This window comes from Aulonocara stuartgranti (assembly GCF_965226115.1).
Source record: "Aulonocara stuartgranti genome assembly, chromosome: 11".
NCBI classification, from domain to species: domain Eukaryota; kingdom Metazoa; phylum Chordata; class Actinopteri; order Cichliformes; family Cichlidae; genus Aulonocara; species Aulonocara stuartgranti.
The window spans coordinates 13,147,556-13,168,450 of record NC_138947.1 but is presented as its reverse complement, the minus strand read 5'-3'; the positions used below and the strand labels follow the sequence as shown (position 1 = coordinate 13,168,450).

The following is a 20,895-nucleotide window of genomic DNA, read 5'->3' as shown; positions in this document are numbered from 1 at the left end:
AGAAAACAGAACGACAAACCAAATACAACAGCAAACTCAGGAATAATATATGCAAACAGGTAAAACCAATAAAGACATGGCAGGCGTGATCCTCCTGCCCACTCTGCCCTCTCTATCAGACTCTGTCTTTAGGGGATGGTTAGTGTGTGAGGGGAAGCACATCTGTTGGCACTTGGCTAAGGCTTGTTAACATCCTCTCTTCTCCCAGCAGGCATCAGGTTGGTTTGGGTTTGGCTTGGGGTTTAATTTTCTTTCTTTGAAAAAGCCCAATATGCGGTGCGTCCACCAGACCCCCAAAAAGTGACTAACTAACAAAAACATGAACATCTCAGGAGCTATGAAAGAAAAGTGACTGGACTTCTTTAAGTATCTTGAAGATGTTTAAGAAAAGGGGTCAATTTTCTTTTACAAGCTCCTTAGATTACCATGACCTGGATGACTGAGAATCTACACAGACATAAAAACGTGAACACTACACAAGGGTTAAAGTCGCCCTGTTACACTTCATTAGGTGCACAGGTTCATCTGCTCATTAATGCAAAATCACAGGGCGGCAACTCAGTGCAGTGAGGCACATAGTAATGGTCAAAACTGAGCATCAGAATGGGGAAAAGGGTACTTTAAGTGACTGTATATGTGGCATGGTTGTAGGTGTTAGAAGGGCTGGTCTGAAAAACAGAAAATATCCCATGAGCAGCAGTCCTCTGGATGAAAAGGCCTCGCAGATGAAGAAGGTCAGAGAAAAATGGCCAAAATGGGACTTTGAGCTGAAAGTAAGGCAACAGTAAATCAATTAACCATACGTTAACACCAAGGTATGCAGAAGAGCATCTCTAAATGTCAAAAACTGAAGCAGTTGAGCTACAGCAGCAGAAAACCAAACTGGGTACCACTCATGTCCGCTAATAACAAGAAACTTAGTCTACAATTCACCAAAACTGGATAGGAAGATCGGAAAAATAGTCCTTGGACTGAGGAGTTTTGATTACTTCTGCAACATTCAGCTGGTAGGATCAACATTTGGCATAAAAATCGTTGCCAGAAATGACTCCTTGGTACCATCTAAGCATCATTTAAACACCACAGCCTGCCTAAGTATTGTTGCTGACCGTGTCTGTCCCACAGTGTATCCATCTTCTGACGGCTGCTTCCAGCGGGAAGCTACTCATGTCACAAAGCTCAAATCAGCAAGTTAACTGTACTCAAATGGCCTCCATAGTCACCACATTTGAATCCAATAGGCCACTTCTTAGATGTGGTGGGACAGGAGATTGTCATCATGGCACATAAGATAAGTTCAGCATGTGTTTTCCTGCCATTAGTACAACAGTACAGATACCAAATGTCATGGAAGGTGGTTAGCCCAAACCACTGCTCAAAATAATGATCACTGCATGACTGAAATTTAAGGATGTGGTAAACCTGGATAAGCAAGATTTTATGTGAAATTTGCATTTTTATGTGTTCTTACTTTTGATCAGTTAGTTATCAAAAGCCTCAGTGTGATGCATGGCAGAACACACGTGGTGAAATTATATGCTCAAATTACTCTTTTGGGCCACTTTATGCTAGTGTAGCATTGTGAGTTGGATAACAGATGGAAAAACACCATTAAGTAATAAGTCACCACAAGCCTCAAAAGCAACATTAGTGCTCCTTGTTTTGGATTCCCCAAATCTCTGAAAACCTACTGAAGGAATGAGCACCATTCTTGAAAATCTTAATTTGGTGTTTTTATGACATGTTATCCCAAAACCTCTTTCTGTTGCCTGCTGGGGCTGAGATAAGGTAACGGTGAAAACAATAACCGGTGGTTTACGGCATTCCTTTTCTCATGAAAGCATTCATTGACATCTGTTGTCCTGTAGATGGTGCCCTTGTCACGCTTGAAGCGATGCCCACTAGGCTAGAAGAATTTCAACAAAGGGTGACTTTACAGCACTGATTCTAAAGCACAGAATTAAACATTTTATCATTAATTCGTAAATAATTAAGCAGAATTATCTCAAATAACTGCTCCAAAGGTTATGGTAATGTTTATTGTCCACAGTTTTTGTGTTAGCTAATTTAATGTGACTTTTCCCGATTCAGAGCACTTCTGTTTCATTTCCATGTGACTCAGATTCATGTCACCTTTTCATCAGACATTTTGATCTGTCACAGCAGAAGTAGCGCTTGGTACATAAAACCAAATTTGGTTTTAATGAGAGGCCACCTCTTACTCAGCCTCTCTTAAGTCTTATGAAATGATGAGTGCTATAAATCATTATTCCCCCGTTAGCAGCATTTGATTTGGGAGTTTTGAGCACACCCCCCTGCCAGTGTGACACTTGTTTTGTCTTTTACGGTTTCTGAAAGAAAAAAAGGATTGATTAATGTTGTATTAACTGCAGTCAGTAACTGACTCTGATTCTCACCCGTTGCAGGCACATAGAAACGGTGTCAAAAACAGTGAAATTTGACTCCTTATTCGTAAATCATAAAAAAAGAAGAAAAGTGTACAGGAGAGAGAAACGGTCTGAGTGTTTGAAAAAGAAAAACGAGTGCGAGGAGAGGAGAGAAAGGGGAGATGTGGGTTTGAGGTTTGTGAACCAGTTGCTCAGAGAGGAGTCTGGTGGATGGAGGGAGGGGAGCTGTGAGGATAAATGCACTCTTTCATTTCAACGTGAGAGAAATCCGTTACTAGAGACACATATTTACACGGACAAAGAAGCAGGGGAGCCTAAAATAAGAGAAATAAGCGGAGTGGATCATGGATAACGTGCTGTCAAAGATACCGCTCACGACAGCGCTCCTCAGACTTTGGGACTGATGAGCGGAGTTTCTGTCAGAGGAGTTTGAGCTTCAAAGACGCGCTCCGGAGTCTGGAGGGATAAAGCTGCTGCCTGCCTGTTTGTGAAGGCGTTACACATTTGTAATGGTTTAATGAGTCGGAACTGCGGCCTCTTGTTGGATGGGACAGGTGCAGTTATTGTCACGCCATGGGTCACTGAGACGTCACAAAGTTGATTTTTCATTTTTACATTTTTAAGACGTTTTCGCTCACTTTAACATAAGACGAGAAGAAGAAGAAGAAGAAGAAGAAAATCATAGCCAGATATTTCGTTTTATTCGTTGAATCAGTATTTAAGCTCCTGAAGTTGAACCCCATTCACGCACGTGGCATGCCACCGCGGCACAGTTTGGCCGACTTTTACGCATCTCTTGGAAAGAGAAAAAGCTGAAAACAAGCGTGTCTGTGTATGTGTGCGGTGGGCAACGACGCTCCTCATTTCCACCTAGTAAACGAGGGAAAAGGGGAAAAAAACATTAAAGAGAGACTTCTTTCATTCGGATTCATAAATGGAGCTGCGTAAATACCTGTTGTGCCTGGAGTTTATCCTCCTCCTTAAAGGTAAGAGCCACATCTCAGCCTATATTTCAGACCTTTAAAAAAAACCTGTTACATTTCTTTAAAAAGCCAAACAAAACTGAAGGACAGTTTAAAATAAGGTGAAGTTATTCATTCAGTTAATTCAGTTAACTCAATGCTGTGAACACAAATCTAAGTATATTCATCTCTGTGTAAAATAAGGCTCTGGTGTTGCTCCACTGCCCAGTTCCTTACCCCTCACTCAGCCCTCTCTTACTGGTGATTAACCTCCCTCAACTTTAAAAGACAGCATGTGCCAGTGATGGTGTGGCAGCCTCCCTGAGGCCCACTTAACACTGTGTGACAGTAAACTACTGACCATGAAGACATTCCTCAGATGATTTTGTGCTTAAAGAAGGAAAGCGGGAATCTTAAAACACCTGGACACACTCCATTTGCCAAATAAATCAAAGGTAAAGGAAGCTGTGCCTAAAGAGTACCGGTTCTTGGTTCAAAGTCAGATCCTTTAGTAAATCTATCACATATGTTTGAACTGAGGACATATTTCATTTTTGTTGGAGGTCTCCAGCTACCATCAGATATACGTGTACTCAGAGCCAAAAGGTTACCGGTTCATATCCGCTTATAGCTGACACATACAAACCCTGGCAGCTGTGTAACACGACCTCACCGGCCATATCAGCCATCTCTTAGACTTGATGTCTAAAGTTCCCCTAATAGGGTGCCTGTGCCATGTGTGTTTCTTCATGGAGCATGAACATCAGCTCCCCTTCAGTACTCATGTTCGCTGTGCCACAGAACAAACCGAGACGTTCCCACCCACCAGAAAGAAAGTGAAGAAAAAGGCCATTGTTGTCTGCATACTGATGCAGCTGATAAGCAGTGGTTAACTGCTGCCCTACGCCATGCAACCACGATGCAAAATTAGATCAATAGGCGTTGAGATTATGTTTTGCAAGGCATGTTAAATCTGTACCTGTGTCAAATCACACACAGTCGCTGAGGTTAATCTATAGAAGGAAATGTTGCCATTTGTGGTCATTTGTGGCAATTTGTGGCGTGATTATCCACGCTGCCCATTTTCACCCTTGTTCAGACCCCAAGGAATGAATGAGGAATGCATCAGGTACGAATGTTTCACGCTTTACACTCACCGGCGCATATACCCTTCATAGAAACACCAGCAGCCTGTGGTGTGGTTTTACACATTACACTCCATTACACGTTTCAATAAAGCATGAACAAGCCGACGTTTTTTTTCACCTTTTTAACCATGTAGCCTCTATTTTAATTCGTGCAGTATAGCTTAGTGTTTACGCTCGTCCCTGCGTGTGAGTTTGTAAGCCTAAGCATGTCTCACACAGGAGCATGTAGGTAAGTGAGTATGTGTGTCATGTTAATGGCTTCAGCAGAACTCCCCTGATGTGGTCAGCAGGCATCTCATGTCTGTTACACTCTGCTATGCTTTTACTGAGATGTCAAACACAGGTGTGTTTGCGTGTGTGTGTGTGTGTGTGTGTGTGTGTGTGTGTGTGTGTGTGTGTGTGTGCATATTTCACTCTGTTTCACTGCTCATTCATAAATTCTTGCTATTATTCTCCCAGCTATCTTCTTGCGTGTTTTCTTTTACTCTCCCATAATTCGCTGACTTTCATTCCTACTCCCCCTCTTATTCGTCCACCCCCATTCCCCACGAGAGGGTGACAGAGATTAGAACAGAACACGATGGAGATAATGGAGAGAAAATCTGTGGAAGGGTGTAAGAAGAGGTGAAGGAGGGAGAATGAGTGGAGGAACATTATGAGTCACTTCAATACAGATGACAGAAACAGACTGAATAAGACATCTCTGCTCGAGGACATTTCACAGAGGTGCTGTAAGTCAGACGTGTAAATTAAAGAGGACAGGGATATACATCATTGTCTTTAGTTAATGCTCTAAATGCTGGCATGTCTTTGTAGTCCCCCAAACACTATAGTGCTAAGTTCCATTCCTTTTGCCCGACATGTGCACACACATGCACATACATATACTGTACTACACAATCGCAACTATTCACATCAAGCAGCAGTAGCGCCCAGAGCTGAGCGTGTGGTTGAGCGAATCTGGACTTAGTTTGGCTTGATAAATGTTTGCCGGCAGTTGTCATGGCAATGGGTGGTCAGACAGCTTGTGGTAAAGTGTCATATATAAACCAAGATGAAAATACAACCAGAGGAGGGATGGCAGGACAGGGAAAACAGGGAATGATGGTACAGTTTTCTGGAAGCTGCAGGGGTTGAGATGGGAGATTTGTCCTTGTGGTGCATTTATAGCGTGTGTGTCTGCTCATTTTATAGCAGAGTGGGCAAAAAATAAATAAAATGAGCAATTTAAGGCTCATGAGAGAATGAGCTAAACACGAGGATAAAAGAGAACATCAGTAGCAGGAGCTGTTATCAGATCCCTGCTTTGATGTGGGAAGAAATCTGGAGTTGGAGTGTGGGTGACATTGTCTCAAGAAAAGAGAGAAACAGTTTACTGCAGTGTGTAAGACGGGTGGTGGGTGTCAATCTGAAAGAATAGCTAATTGCAAAAAGCCTGGGAAAATGGATTTTCTTTCTCTGGCAAGGGAAATAAAGACTGCAGAATTATTATACTGCTGCCTACGCGGATCCCCAATGCTGAAGCCTGTTAAAACATCTGTGTAGAACTGGATAGATGCATGAGGCTCATCTTAGTCACTGGAGGCTTGGATAAAGAAATACTGGAAGCTTGCGCTGATGTGCAAAATCAGCAGAAACAAGGCTTAAGGGTCTACAACCATGCCAGCAGCTCTGTGAGGCAGTGTTTGAGACAATGCTCATTGGTTCTTCCAGTATAGACGACTAAATATAAACACTTTTAGAATAACATAGTTAGTATAATAGACTTTTTTATTGCATCATTTATATCTCACTCAATCAACTGTAAATGTGTAACCAGAAGATCTAATTATAAATAATTACATTTTATTAACATCACTGCAATGCTATTAATACTTAATGATGAACTAATTGATCAGTTGATCTAAAAATTGGTTGTTGTTTGGTGCAGTTGGAAAAATTATGTGTAAGCTGGTCATCTAACTGTTGGGATTTTCTCTCTAATGTTGTAGGACCGTTAGTCTACACTGTAAAGCAGCTTGAGGGAACTGTTGTTGTGATTTGGAGCTACACTGAATCGAATTAAATTGCACGTTTATTTGTACGGGCCAATAATCAGCCTTCTGTTGTTCCAACATCCAGTATATCCCCAAAAGCTGATTCTGTTCATCTGGACATAGCGTTTTCAGTGGGAGAAACGTTTTGTCACTCATCCAAGAGACGAAACGTTTCGGGATTTACCTACCTGGATGATTAAGCATGCATCGAAACATCCAGTATAAGTCTCTGAATTTTTTGTGGTACAGTGAGCTCAGCAGGTTAGGTTTGTGTTACCTATGTTAGGGTCATGTTGGTGAATTGTCTCATCTCACCTTCCCTCCATCTTTTAATCAACAGAAACCTGCTTAGTGAACCATAGTATGACCAACTTTTGTAAAATGCCCATCATTTTATATTTAAAAAAAGAGAAAAAGAGTGAGACTATAAGCTCAGCAGCAAAGTGCTTGCAAAGGCCAAGTCAGGAGTCTTTTTACAACCACATTTATCTTCCCCTCATGGCTATTCTAGGGTCAGAATCAATCACAGGGCTAATGTAGTTTATGGCCAGTTTAGAAAACACAAACAATTTAGCTTTCATGGACATTGGAGGGAGCCCAGAAAGCTACAAGAAGAACATTCAAATGATAAAATCAAGGGAACCCGTTGGCAGCAGGTTTGAACCCGAACCCTTCTTACTGTGAGGTGACAGGTTAACCACTGCGTCACTGCTGTTCTCATCCAGTTGTTGTCAAGGTAAGTTACAACCAATAAAGTCAAACTCAAAGTGGTGACAGACAAAAAGTCTCTGCGTGTAATAATTTATTGACATAACTTAATCTACACCAGAATATCTGCTGTTGCCATGTCTGAAAGCCTCCATCTTTGTAGGTGTATGTGGTGAGTACGTCTATGTAGATAAAACCAGACAAAATGTGTGTGACAATGCAGTCATGTTACAAGAAAGACAATCTGTAGAGAAAAGTGAAGAAGCAGGTAGAAGAAACTACAGTGTGTAAGAAAAGCATGAGCAGGGACGGAAAAGAAACACTGAACATATCTAGTTTCATTCTCTAAACCAAGTGGAATCCCAATCTGATTGGCTTGGCGGAGGTACAATCCTGTGCAAAAGTCTTGATTCACCCCTTGTTTCTTTATATTTTGCTGGGAAACTGAGAAATACGTGCAGCGATTTATTGAAATATGTGCAAGAATACATGGAAATACAGTGTGTAAGGCACAAATGAAGTTTGTCAAATTCTAATGAGTTTGAAGGTCAATATTTGATATGACCACCTTTATTGTTTCCACAGCCTGCGCTCTCTCAGGCAGCTTTCATGTCATTCAAAGCTTTTGTTCTGTTTTCCATCAAGATGATCACTGCTTCACTGATGTTGAGGTCTGGGCTCTGGGGAGGCCAGTCCATGACTCACAGTGCTCCTTTATGAGGTTTTCTATCCAGGTATGCTTTTACTGCATTGACAATGTGATTGGGATCATTTTCATGCTGGAAAATCAGGCTTCTGTCTATCAGATGCTTTCCAGATGGTAATGTGTGGTGGATAAAAATCTGATGGTACTTTTCTGTGTTCATAATTTCATCAGTTTCAAGATCTCCAGCCCTACTCTCTGAAATGCGGCAAATGCAAAAACCTCGCCTCTGACCTTCTCCATACACACTGATGAGAATTTTAACAATAAATTTCAAATTTGGATGATCACTCCATCAGACCTGTTGCCACTGATTTTTCTTCCATTTCTTGTGTAATTTGGTAAAACGCAGACGTGTCTTCAACTGAGACCAACTCTGATGAGGCTTCAGTCATGTGTCTTTGCTGGCTTTAAGATAATGCTGTGGCACTATGACACTACGCTGACACAAAAACAAGTTTTGAGCTAATAGCACTCGGGAATCATTTTGCTGGTACAAAAATATCATTTTATGCCCGTCAGACCTGGCTTATCTTACATTTTTCATTGATTCGAGTAAAAAAATGGAAACAAATAATGCTTGTTCATACAGACTCTTTGCAATAAAGTGCCTAAAGATACAGTTTAACATGAGTGCTTTGCTAAATTGTCCGTTATGTGTTGAGACAACACTGGTTTATCCTTTGGGTTAACCTGAATGATTTATAGGTCAGTGTCAAGTGTTTTAAAAGCAAACAAACAAATATTCTTCTGAAAAAATTGTTAGAGACAAGAACCTGACTAAAAATGAGTGAAAAAGCAGCCAATGTCCAAAGAAAAACTTTGAAAGACCTTCAGAAAGCTCGGAGAACTATTGCTCAACACCATTTTAAAAACTTTAGGAAACTGTGGCTCCTTAGAAGCAAAGTATAAATAATTGAGGAGTGAGGCAAGACTTTTGCACAGAATTGTGACTGTCTGTGTTTAGTTGTGGGAAAGTACCTGGACACAAGTGTGTAAGCAGCTGTTTCATAATCATGCCACCAGTGTTTTGGTCTGCTTCCCAGTCTGGGAGTACTGGAGAAGTTACAGAACTGTTAGGAAGGAACTGTAGATGTTGCTAAACTGCTCAGTAAACTGAAGCCATTCTGAAAGCCCATTTTAGCAACCACATCCAACACACCCTACAAATAACATACAGTAGACACACAAGTGGGACAAGTTAAATACCGACTGTTGAGAGCTGCAGAGCTGTCTCAGTCTGAACTGAAAATAATACACGATGACTCTCTTTAATCTATGGGGAACTGTGTAGGCAAGAAATACCAGCTGGCTCATATCCTATAAGCTACTTTCAACCACTTCAGTGGAAACAGGAAATACATATATATCTGCTTAAATGTTTGCTTGACAACATTTTCTTTAACTTGTATTGTCCATTACATACTCAGTCTATTTATGGGTGTTTGGAAATAACCTGCTATCTGTTACATGTAGCTTGAAATGCAAAAGATGAAGCCAAAATCAGATAAATCTCAGATAAATTGGATTGGTTCACATGTCACGTTCAGCGTATATATGTCACCTGTATGTACACTGAAAAAAGAGAAATGCTGGAACAGCTTAGTTATATTACGTCGATTGGTAATGCATGATTGAATTATTAAATAATAAGTCAACCAGATCAACCCAACACAAAGCATAATACGTGAAGCTTAACTTGGGTGCTTTAAAAATACCAAGTTAAGGGACCAGGCTCTAATTTCAAGTTGACAGAAACCCAAAAAAATACACCAACCTCACTAAAGCATTACCTCAGCTACAACTTAAATACTCCTTGCACAGTGTAACTTAAGAGTCACCAAAATTTGGATCCGTGACAGAATTTTGTTCGAGTCACCACTAAACACAGGCTGAATGAAGAAAAGTGCAGAAAGCCTGGCTTCCACCATTTAAACACAAATTTAGGCATTTGTGAGTTTTTTCATGACTTCTCCAGTACTTCCTGTCCTCCACTACATCTCAAAGGTAACCGTTGCCCTTTCTCCCTCACTATGTGACAGCTAGATACTCAATACTTGCAGTAAATGATGATACTGGCTGTTCTGTTATGAATGAAACAAATATAACTTGCAGTTGGACATGAAGTTGCTCACAACAGCTAAATTCTGCTTCTACTGTGACGGCCACAGGGCTGACCTTGTTTTCTTTGTTGCCTTTGTCTATCTCTTCCGGGTAACTGGTGGATGGAGCAGACCTAATTTGGGATGTAACATACCTGAGCAGGCTCGGGGCCGTCTAAAGCAGCCCTGCCAGACCTTCGTGGGGGCTTTTTTTCTGCTCCTCTCTTGCACTCACTCGTACACTTACCCTGCATATACACTAATCTGCTGACAACCACTCCTACTAATCTTTGGTTTCTTTGTTTTATTTAATTAAGCTATTTAATAGCATCCTAAAACGACGTGTGTGCTTTCTCTTTTTGAACCAGGGTAGTATAAAAATCCCAAGATGCGATCTTTCCATTTTAAATAATTTGCTTTAAAAATGTTTTTACATTTTCAATGCAGGACGTTGTGTTTACACCGTAGTATAAGTGTAGACTACAGTGTATAGACTGCAGTGTATAGACTTCTACTGCCATGAGGTCTCTCTTGGAAATGAGATTTTTAATCTCAATGAGATTATTTACCTAGATAAATAAAGGACTAATAAAAAGTATAAGTAGCTGTATTTAAGTAGAAGATGCGAGTCCTTCCTCCATCACAGTGCTTATGCTGGCATCTGTTGGCATTGAAGATTACAAGTCTGACACTGAAAAACAATGTGAGGGTGTGGTGCTAGAAGTGAGCTATGAGCTCTGTGGTCTCTTCTTCATCTCATCTACATTTGCTGCACCTAGCATAACACACCCGGGTCCCCAGACTGCAAGTCGATTAGCTGTGGGTCACTTATGTGTCAGGTGCTTATGAGGAATAAATGTGTACGAATTAACAGTCCAGGGTCTGTTTTTCTGCTGCACCTAGTTTGATCTTTTTTAATGTTTCCCTTTTAAAAAGGTTCAAATGGATGCTGAAACATCCGTGTTATTTATTTTCAAGCTGTTTGACTCCTAAATCTTTATTCATTTAGTTTAGCTCTGATCATCAGCACCGAGCAGCTCAAACATGCTTCAGCTTACTTACAGATGTAAACAAGTCAGTGAGCTACCATCTCACTGTGTCTCCCTCGCTTCTCCCTGTAAGTATGAAGGGCAGCTTGTGTGTCATAACAGGGAGCTCACTATATTTAAGAGTTTTTCTAACCCACACCCTTCCTTGCTTTGCTTCTTCTCTTCTCTCTCGTCTCCCTCTTTCCCCTTAGACTGAACTCTCTTTTTCCTCAGAGACGGCCTTTGGTCACTTTGTTTATCCATCTTTTTGACACCCCCCTACCCGCCACCCCCTGTCCCCTCTAATTCTCTTCTCCAAGGCCAAGACATGAAATAATAATCTTACTCTTCACTGTAGCTCTAACTACACATAGTGCACACAGTTGTCCAAGTTTTTCACTGGCCTTTGACAGCTTATGAATAAAGTTTATGTAAGTGCATTAACTTTAGTGCTCCATGAACAGATGAATAAATAAAAAAGCATAAGTTGGAGAGGTAGATGGAATGATTTATATTTGTACTACCATGTCGATAAGGTTGTGGGTTTGAATCCAGGCCAGGAGTTTGAATGTTCTCCTTGTGTCTGTGGGGGTACTCTCTGGGTACTCCAGCTTTCTCCCACAGTCCAACATGCACGCCAGGCTTTAAGAGCAACTGATTATTCCAAATTGGCTAAAAAGGGGAAAGTGAGCATGAATAGCTGCCTGTCCATTGTGTTAGCCCTGCAACAGATTGGCTGTACCCCACCTCTCACCCTATAACAGTGATACGCTACAGCTCCAAGTGGAAGAGGATGGATGGATGCTTTAAAAGTTATGGTTTTAATACCATTACAATTCCAGCATTTTCCCCAGTTACAGTTTGTATACTAAATCAACCACCTAACTAACGGGTTAGTTTAATATTTAAAATCTAAACTTCAAACTTTTCTTTGAATGCACAGCTTCCCCCCTATAATTTTTTTACGTGAATCTTTAAGAGAAAAAACCCATCTTCCACGCTTTATACACATCACTCAGCCATAACACATGACACAGGAAAATGTAGGGTAGAGGGGTTTCCTCCTGCCAGAAGAAGTTTTACTGGGGCTGTAACATTCGATCTTGTCCTGTGGTGTCTGGTACCCAGATATTGGCAGCTGGCAGTCCTGTTGCTGCTCAATCAGACTGGGATCTGCAACATTTCATGGGGATTTTGTTAGCAATGCCTTGTCCCCAATGACTCTGAACGAGAGGATTAGCATTATCTGTTTGTAGTTTTAATGTTATCCATTAAAGTGTTTTTTTGTTGTTTTTTTTCAGCTTGATTCAGTTGATTTATTGGAGCATGCCACTTTTTTTGTGGTTGTATTATTTAATTGAACAAAATTCAGTTAAGTGAGCACTGTTTTGTTGTCTGTTTTTGTCATCGGTGTTTAAAATGTTCTTTGTCATGTCTTCCAGAGCTTTGTCAGTGTTTCAACATAGATGTAAAGCACCCGCGCATATTCACCGGTCCAGAGGACGCGCTGTTCGGCTTCTCCGTCTTGCAGCATGAAGCAGATGGAGAGAAATCGTAAGTCTGTGAGGGAGACAGTCAAATATAATCTAATGGAACCACACAGTCATAAATAAACTGTCATAACATGTACACAAAGCGGGCGATGGATGACATTTTGATGATGAATGAATTACTCCGTAAAGGATGCTGGTTGGTGCTCCCTGGGACGGGCCGCCCAACAACAGGAAAGGAGATGTGTACAAATGCAGCGTGGGACGGGAGAAGAACTCAAGCTGCAATAAAGTGAATCTAGGTGAGAGAAACTATGAGTTGAAGAAAATATGCAGGAAAAAAATCCTCAATTCATGTTTGGATTTGTTACTTCAAAGCTAAGATGTTTGTGTCGCTCAGGTGAGACGGCTCTCCAGAACGTTTCTAAAAATCTGAGGAATTCTCACTTGGGAATGACCCTCACACCAACTTCACCTGATGGCTTCCTGGTATGTGGCATCAACACTGGAAAACGGGGCTTTTTATTTTTCCTACATGGGCAGTGGGTTGATGGGTGGGAGCCTGAAGGGATGTGGTCAGACCAGGTTGAGTTTGTTCAACAGAATTCTGATGAATTCGCTCCCTTCGAGTGTTTTTAGTTGAATTTAGATTTGACCACAAGCGGTTCACTGATCCTCCTCTTTCTTTTCTTTAATTTTGGACATGCATTTTGTTAGATTATAATAGTATTTTATGCCATGTTATACCCCTAACTAAAGATTGTGAATTATTATGTAGTTTTAGTTTGCATTATTCTCCTGAATTAGAAGAAGCTGATAACTATTGCATTAGTTAAACTGATTTGCATTACATTAGACTGCTGATTTATTGTGAATGAATGATATTGTTTTATGATGCATTATGCTGCTGAGTTATAAGAAAATACTGTTTGCAGAAAGTCATCACCTTATTTGTCTGATTAGAAGAGAACAGAACATGCTGGAGTTTTCTGCCCCAACTCAGCAGGAGCAGATAAACAGGGAGCCAAGGTCGTAGCTTAGGCGCTGTGTGAGAGAAAGAATGTGAATGTTTAGGCTTTTTATGATAAGGTGGAGGCACCAGAGGCTATAAGAGTTTGAGCAATGTTCCACCATTTTGAGATCTGAGGCTGTCTGCATACAGTGTCCATCTCCCACGCGTGTGACTATTAAAATCATCGTTTGACTTAACCCGGCCGGACCAGTGTTGTTATTGTGGTTTTTCTCTTGTCTCCATCCCCAATATTTTGAACCATAACAATTTGCACATTTACATAGTGTGGGAAGGTGTTTTAAACCCATTTCCAAACAAGTGGAAAACATTCAAGACAGTTACCAATCTTCCCAGGAGTGCAAGTCACAGAAAATTCACTTCAAAGTCAAACTCTACAATGCTCAGAGAAACTGCAAAAAACCCCAGCGCCACATCTCAGACAGTACAGGCCTCAATCAGCGTGTTACACAGTAAAGTAGCTAACCACAAGACTTCTAGAGTAATGTCTATTTAACAGATGAGATCAAAGTGGAACTGTTTGGTCATAAGTCTCAGCAGCATGTTTGGTGAAAACCAAGCACAGCATATCAGCGCAAACACCTCAGACATACTGTCAAGCACAGTGGAGGAGAGGTCATGATTTGATCTTGTTTTGGAGCCACTGGTCAATAGTCAATAACTGCAGTATGTCAGTGGGCTGGTTGTCAGTGTAGGTTGTATTTAAATAGTTTAATCGAACCTCGTGAGGACCACATAATTTATTTTATGTCCTGATAGGTAAAACCTTAGAATTTAAGGAGGGTGTATTTTCTTTTTACCATGACTCTAATTAATGTGAGAACTTACAGAGCTTGTAGTTACTGACACAATAACCAGACATGAATGATTCAAAGTCAAGCTGATGAAGTCAAGTGCAAAGCAACGTTTATGGACAGAATCTAACTCGAGTTTAGGTTTAAGACTTTAGCTTTTAGACAAACTTCTTGAAATCCTAATTTCTGCACTTCTGAGGCTTCTGGCTTGCAGACCCACACACTTATTGCCTTAGCGAGGAGACAGCAGTTTGTGTTACATGCCTTCTTTGTGTAACTCTGTGTGTATGTTGGGCAAGTGTGCTTGCGTGTTTTGGTGTCTGCCAGGTTTTTTACTGCTTCTTCGGGCGTGGAGTCGTGTACAGTTCAAAAAACGCTAGCCAGCTTGGGCGGGTTTTTTGTGTGCGCGTGTGCACAGGCATGTGTGCGGGCATGTGTGTGTGTGTTTATCTTAACCCCAGTGGTCAGGTCTATAACAGGATCGGAATGCGTCTCCGGCCCTTTGTTAATGACAGACCTACCAAAAGCCATAGCACCTCTTTCGCTTTTCTCCATCTTCTCCCTCCATCGTTTCCTCCCATCCCTCTCTCTCCATCCTTTCTTCTCTGCCTGTCTGTGTGCCTGAGGAGAAACCCTTCCATAATGACAGGGCAAGAAAAACCAGGATGTTTCTCTTTCTCTCATTCTACCCCCACTTCACCCCACTTTCAGTCTCCTTCTTTTGTCTTTCTGCTAGCTTCTTTTTTATCTCTTGTCTCTGCACTCGCCCCTGTTCTTTCCTCTTGGTATGGAAAGCCAAATAAATGGCGCGCTTTGAAGGCAGAAATATTTTTTATAGGGTGCCCCCTCCCCAACCTCCTTACTCACCCTCCCTACATTTAGCACAATCAAGTTTAAATCGCTCATACTGGTCTTGTGCTCCAGCTCTGTGAAACCGCTCATGACAACTGTGACTGCCAGCATGTCGACAATAGTCTCCCTCCTTCTCCTGTCCTCCAAACCACACTATTGTAGTTTTTCCATGACTTATTCCCTCTTGTGACTTGTTTTCTTTTTGTTCCCTATCTGCCCTGATTTAATTGTTATCGTTTTGTGCGTTTTTGTGTGTGTTTGTGGGTATGTTTGTGTGCACATTTCCATGTTTTAAACTCTTTGATACACATCTTGTGCACGTAAAACAAACAGTGGAAAAGAATAAACTCTGTTCAAATTAATTACAGCTACTTGTGAAATTCACCTGTAAAACAGATGCTTGTGTGTGTGTGTGTGTGTGTGTGTGTGTGTGTGTGTGTGTGTGTGTGTGTGTGTGTGCATCTGTTTTGCAGGCATGTGCTCCACTGTGGTCACAAGAGTGTGGTACATCTATGTTCAGCACTGGCATCTGTGCCTCAGTCAGCGATGACCTAGAACCAAGAGAGACAATCGCTCCAACAGCACAAAGTAACTATACTTACACAAACACACTCACAAACACAAAAAACCCACAAAGTGCGGCAAAGAAACATGTTGCAGACCTGCTTCAATCAACCAAACATTTCTAAACGTCCATATCTGGCAGGGTGCTCGACGTACATGGACATCGTGATCGTGCTGGATGGCTCCAACAGCATCTACCCCTGGTACGAGGTCCAAAACTTCCTCAGTAACATCCTCAGCAAGTTCCACATCAGCTCAGACCAGATGCAGGTAAAACTCCAATTCAGTGTGTATTTGCACAGCCGATAAATATTATTTACACTAGTAATGGAAACTTGTGGGTTTAAATTTGAGTGAGTCTCCCACTTAAATATCTGGAACCCCTTAGCTGCAGCCCAGAGCAGTAAGACAAGCTAGTCCCTTGAATGAAAACATGCTGACAGGGACGTATTAGGAACCAGTTTGGCAAATATGTCCAGAAGAATAGTTGGAGTAATGTAAAGGGACATGAGCCCAGCTCACTTGAGGTTGAAGGGGAATGGGAGCTGGGGGTTTTGGTGATGGTGTGTGTGTGTGTGTGTGTGTGTGTGTGTGTGTGTGTGTGTGTGTGTGTGTGTGTGTGTGTGTCTGCATGAGTTGGGGAGGGGAAGTGAGGTTTCTAGTGACATTATTCAAAGCAAAGCAACTAGAAGAGTGAAAGGAGAACTGAGTAATGAAAAGGGGAGGTGGGGGGTAAGGGGTAGCAGGCAATGTGAGGTGAAGAGGAAATACCTCTGGTTTTTGAATGAATTCAGAAATCCCCCAAGTGCACTGTTTGCTTTAAGAACAGGACTGGTACTTAAGGAGATAGTTCAACCCAGAAACAAAAGTCTCAGATGTTGCTTTCCACAATTATGTGCTGGCGCAACCAATAACATGTGGCATTGTTGAAATGCTTGTGTGTTTCTGTACGTGTGTTTGCCCTCGCGTGTCCATATTTAGGTTGGTATTCTGCAGTATGGTGAGGTAGCTGTTCACGAGTGGTCTCTGAAGGACTACCAGACCACACAGGAGGTAGTGGAGGCCGCCAAGAACATCAGCCGACAGGAGGGACGGGAGACGCGCACGGCATATGCGATTGAAACAGCCTGGTAGGCATGGCAGTTTACTAGTCGGGGATGATTTTTCTCATTCTAAAGCATGCTGTAGATTTGGCAGGTTAACTGGAATCTATGTGACGCTTTGGTTTTTGTTTGTAACAATAGTTGGTGCTTATAAATAGATCACTGTATAATTTTCAGTTATAATGGCAATCAGATCTGTTTTCTTCTTCTCTAATTTCCTTTCTAACAATATGCTCCATGTTTAATTTATGGAAAACTATTCGATTTCTCATAATGTATGATCTGTTTCTGTTCAAAATTAGTCAGCGGTAGTGGCAGCACACCACACAAGTATCTTTCAGCCAATAGTTTTAGTTCGGACAGGTTTACTTCTTGAGTTCATTCTCACTGATTTCAGGCAGCTGTTGTAAGCAAAAAAGCTGAAACAAACCACTCTACACTCCCTATACATAAACGCTTAGTGCCCAACAACAATTTCAGAAGTAGCTGGTTTCCAGATGGTATTGCATCTCCAACATAACTAGCTGAAATGCAGTTCCAAACCTCGACGGAGGCTCCACTCAGTGTCCAGGGGTGTCCAACTCCAGGCCTCAAGGGCAGGTTTTGGATGAGTCCTTCATCCATCACAGCTGATTTAAATGGCTAAATAACCTCCTCAACATGTCTTGAAGTTCTCTAGAGGCCTGGTAATGAAATAATCATTTAATTCAGGTGTGTTGGCCCAGGGTGAGATCTAAACCCTGCAGGACACCGGCCCTCGAGGTAAATTGCTAAATTGTTTGTTTGATTGTTTGAAGGGTAAAAGTCATAAGTCAGTGTTAAGCGATTTAACAAAAAACAAAATCCTCTGAAAATGAACAGGTACAAGGACTGAAAATGACTCAAAGATCAACCAGTGAAAAACATTGAAAGACCTTTGCTTAAGACCCCTTCAAAATTAAAATAAAAAATATATAAGGAAATAAGTGGCGGTTCAGTACAGTGTGCAAGATCAAATCCAGATAAAATGCATAAGGGACCTTTGAGGCAGTCTTCTATAACTTCCTCATGGCTGCACTGTCACCCAGTTCCTCCACACATCCATCACTTTGTAGAGGTATGTTGGGGGGCTTTAACGCTGGTAACCCAAGTGTAAAGAAGTTGGCAGGTCAGTGAAAAATCTTTCTTTTCAAAACAAAATTCCTCCTTTATTAAAGTCATACCCACATAGAGCACCACACCCAGACCTGATGTGTGGCCGTGACTGTTATTTTGGTATGTGTGTCTCTGAGCACGCACACACGTTCACACAGGTAATTGGAGGGTTCCTGTTTTCTGGTACATTTAAAGGTAAAAGTTGGACATGTAAACGATAGTGGAAAAGCAGTCCCTGGAAACCAGTATAAGGTCTTAAAGCTTTTTACTTTAAAACGCCAGCGATTGGAAATCCAGTTTTTGCTTTCACTGTAACTGTCATCTTCGCTCCCTGCCCAATGTGATGGTTGGGCTAAGTTATATGCTGTATATGTGTGTCTAAGTGTAAACAAGTAAAATATAGGCATTAACTTGACATTAAGAGGCGGGACTATCAAAAGATAACTTCTAAACGAACTCTCATAAACATATCTACTTCCACTCTCACATACTCATGCACAGATGGACAGATAGCAGCCCTGGCACTGGCAGGAAAGTGACGGGGTAAGAAAAACAACGAGATTAGCTGAGCTGGGCTAGCCGGCTGCTGGCTCAGCACAGCTGCAGGTGTGGCATGACCTGACCCAGACTGGTCAGCCAAGTAGTTCTGCTACAGCTGTAAAAATACACACAGAGACACGTACAGCATGCACGTGCGCACGTACACACACATAATGAGGACTCATGTATAACTTGTTAAATTCACGAACGATGCCTTTTAACTATTCTTTCAAGACTTGACAGTTACAGCATTTGTTCCCTGACCTCCTGACCTCAACGTTAACCTTCTTCACTGTGTGTTTAACTTTCAGCCTTTACCCCAACCATCTCCTTATGAGAAACCTACCCTAAAATGAAGCACTTAGCTAAAATAGCTCCCGAAAGAACAACAGAAGATTTCGAGTTCCTGGGAGAGCGGTCGGTGCAGATTTAAACTGATCTTAGACTTTATTCACATTAATGCCATAAAAATCAGGAATTTCGATTTGACTTGAAGTTGACTGCTCTGAGGCTTGGCATATTTGAGAGCTAACTATTTGAGGAGGAGAACTATTTGGGACTACTGGAAAGAAGGAATGATGGTTTATTCAAATGATTAACATTTCACACCTAATTTGGTAGAAATAATCCGACCAGATCTACTGTGCGTAACTTGATAAGCATGCTATAAAAGTACAGCTGTGGGAAAATGCACAAAGAAACCCCCACAATTAAAGGGATTTTTTGAGCTAAGCTAGCTAGTGTTAGTGAAAACTAATCACAGAGAAGGACTTATTGGTGGCCAAATTCAAGGCAAACGTAGGACAGAAATGCTTCAGTAAGTCCTCCAACTAAAAAAATCATATCAGCTATCATCTGCTATCATGTGACACGACCCATGAAACAAAACATAGCAGTGTTTCCACAAAACACAGTCTGCATTAGGAGCCAAATGATGGGTAGTATCTCACCTGCTGTTACATTATCTGTTGGTTTGTGGAACCCCTGCTTTCAATTGTTGACTTTTTTTTTTTTTTTTTTCAAAAAAGTTGGGTTGCTGACAACAGAATGCAATCATTTGTAAATCTCAAAAATCCACATTTTATTGACAAGAGAACATAGAAAAGGTATCAAATATTCAAACTGAGAAAATATATTTAATTTGAGGAAAAACGAGGCCAGCTCTGTGCCTGAACTCTTACTTTGAAGTCTTGCTGTCTAGTAGCTGCAGTATGGAGTTTATCATTGTCTTGCTGAAATATGCGAAGCCTTCCCTCAAAAAAAAAAAGAAAGAAAGAAAGAAAGCGTTATATAGGCAAAGGCTTTATTCAAATGCAGCTGAGAACAGGTGAGTCTTCAACCTGGATTTAAATAAACTGAGTGTTTCAGCTGATCTGAGGCTTTCTGGGACTTTGTTCCAGATATGTGGAGCATAAAAGCTGAATGCAGCTTCTCTGAGTCTGGTTCTGACTCTGGGAACGGATAAAAAACAGGATCCAGATATCCATGAGGGATCTGGAAGGTTCATACTGGGCCAGGAGGTCACTGATGTATTTTGGTCCTAAACCATTCAGAGCTTTATAGACCAGCATCAGAACTTTAAAGTCTATCCTCTGACGGACAGGCAGCCAGTGTAAAGGCCTCAGAGCTGGACTGATGTGGTCCACATTTTTGGTCTTAGTTCTGAATGAGCTGTAGTTGTCTGACTGATTTTTTTTTTAGGTGGACCTGTAAAGATGCTGTTACAGTAATCAAGCCTACTAAAGATGAATGCATGGACTAGTTTTTCCAGGTCCTGTAGAGACATCAGATCTTTTATTCTTGAAATATTCTTGAGATGATAGTTAGCTGACTTTGTTATTGTCTTAATGTGTTTTTCTAAGCTTAGGTTTTTCTAAGTTTAAGTTAAGTCTGCGTCCATCACTATAGCTTTAAGCACTGATGTTATCTTTTCAGATGTGCAAGCTGCCAATGCAATAGATACTCATCCAACCCAATATCATCAGAGATGACATGTTTGATGGACCCTCTCACTGTCAGATTTCACATTTGGATTTGTCTGATCACAGAACAGACAGAATCTTTTAATGCAGTGCTGCCTGAGGCATCACAGGGGTCCTGTTCTGATTTTCAGCCTTGTCCCTTGCACACAGAGATTTCTTCAGATTCTGGAGACACTGCACTCTCATAGAGTAACAACTTATCAATAAATAGACCCATCCCAAAGCATTCTCTGCTTTATTATCTGTTGGACTCTAAATAGGAGAATGAATCACCAAATGAACATCATGTTATGTTAAAAAAGAACTGAAAC

At 41.2% G+C, this 20,895-nt stretch overlaps 1 protein-coding gene across 3 annotated transcripts in view; it reads left to right on the top strand.

The window, feature by feature from the left end:
* Positions 1–2,601: 2,601 nt before the first annotated feature.
* itga10 (integrin, alpha 10) overlaps positions 2,602–20,895 on the top strand; it is a 30,901-nt gene continuing 12,607 nt past the window's right edge. For 2 of the 3 annotated variants that reach the window (XM_082552568.1, XM_082552569.1), the window contains exons 1-7: positions 2,602–3,394; positions 12,538–12,649; positions 12,778–12,887; positions 12,986–13,074; positions 15,735–15,849; positions 15,968–16,095; positions 16,807–16,955. In XM_082552568.1, coding sequence (XP_082408694.1) covers positions 3,343–3,394; positions 12,538–12,649; positions 12,778–12,887; positions 12,986–13,074; positions 15,735–15,849; positions 15,968–16,095; positions 16,807–16,955 — 755 coding nt within the window. In that variant the 5' untranslated portion in view covers positions 2,602–3,342. The remainder of the gene's footprint in view (positions 3,395–12,537; positions 12,650–12,777; positions 12,888–12,985; positions 13,075–15,734; positions 15,850–15,967; positions 16,096–16,806; positions 16,956–20,895) is intronic. The other variant, XM_082552570.1, reaches the window with a different exon arrangement.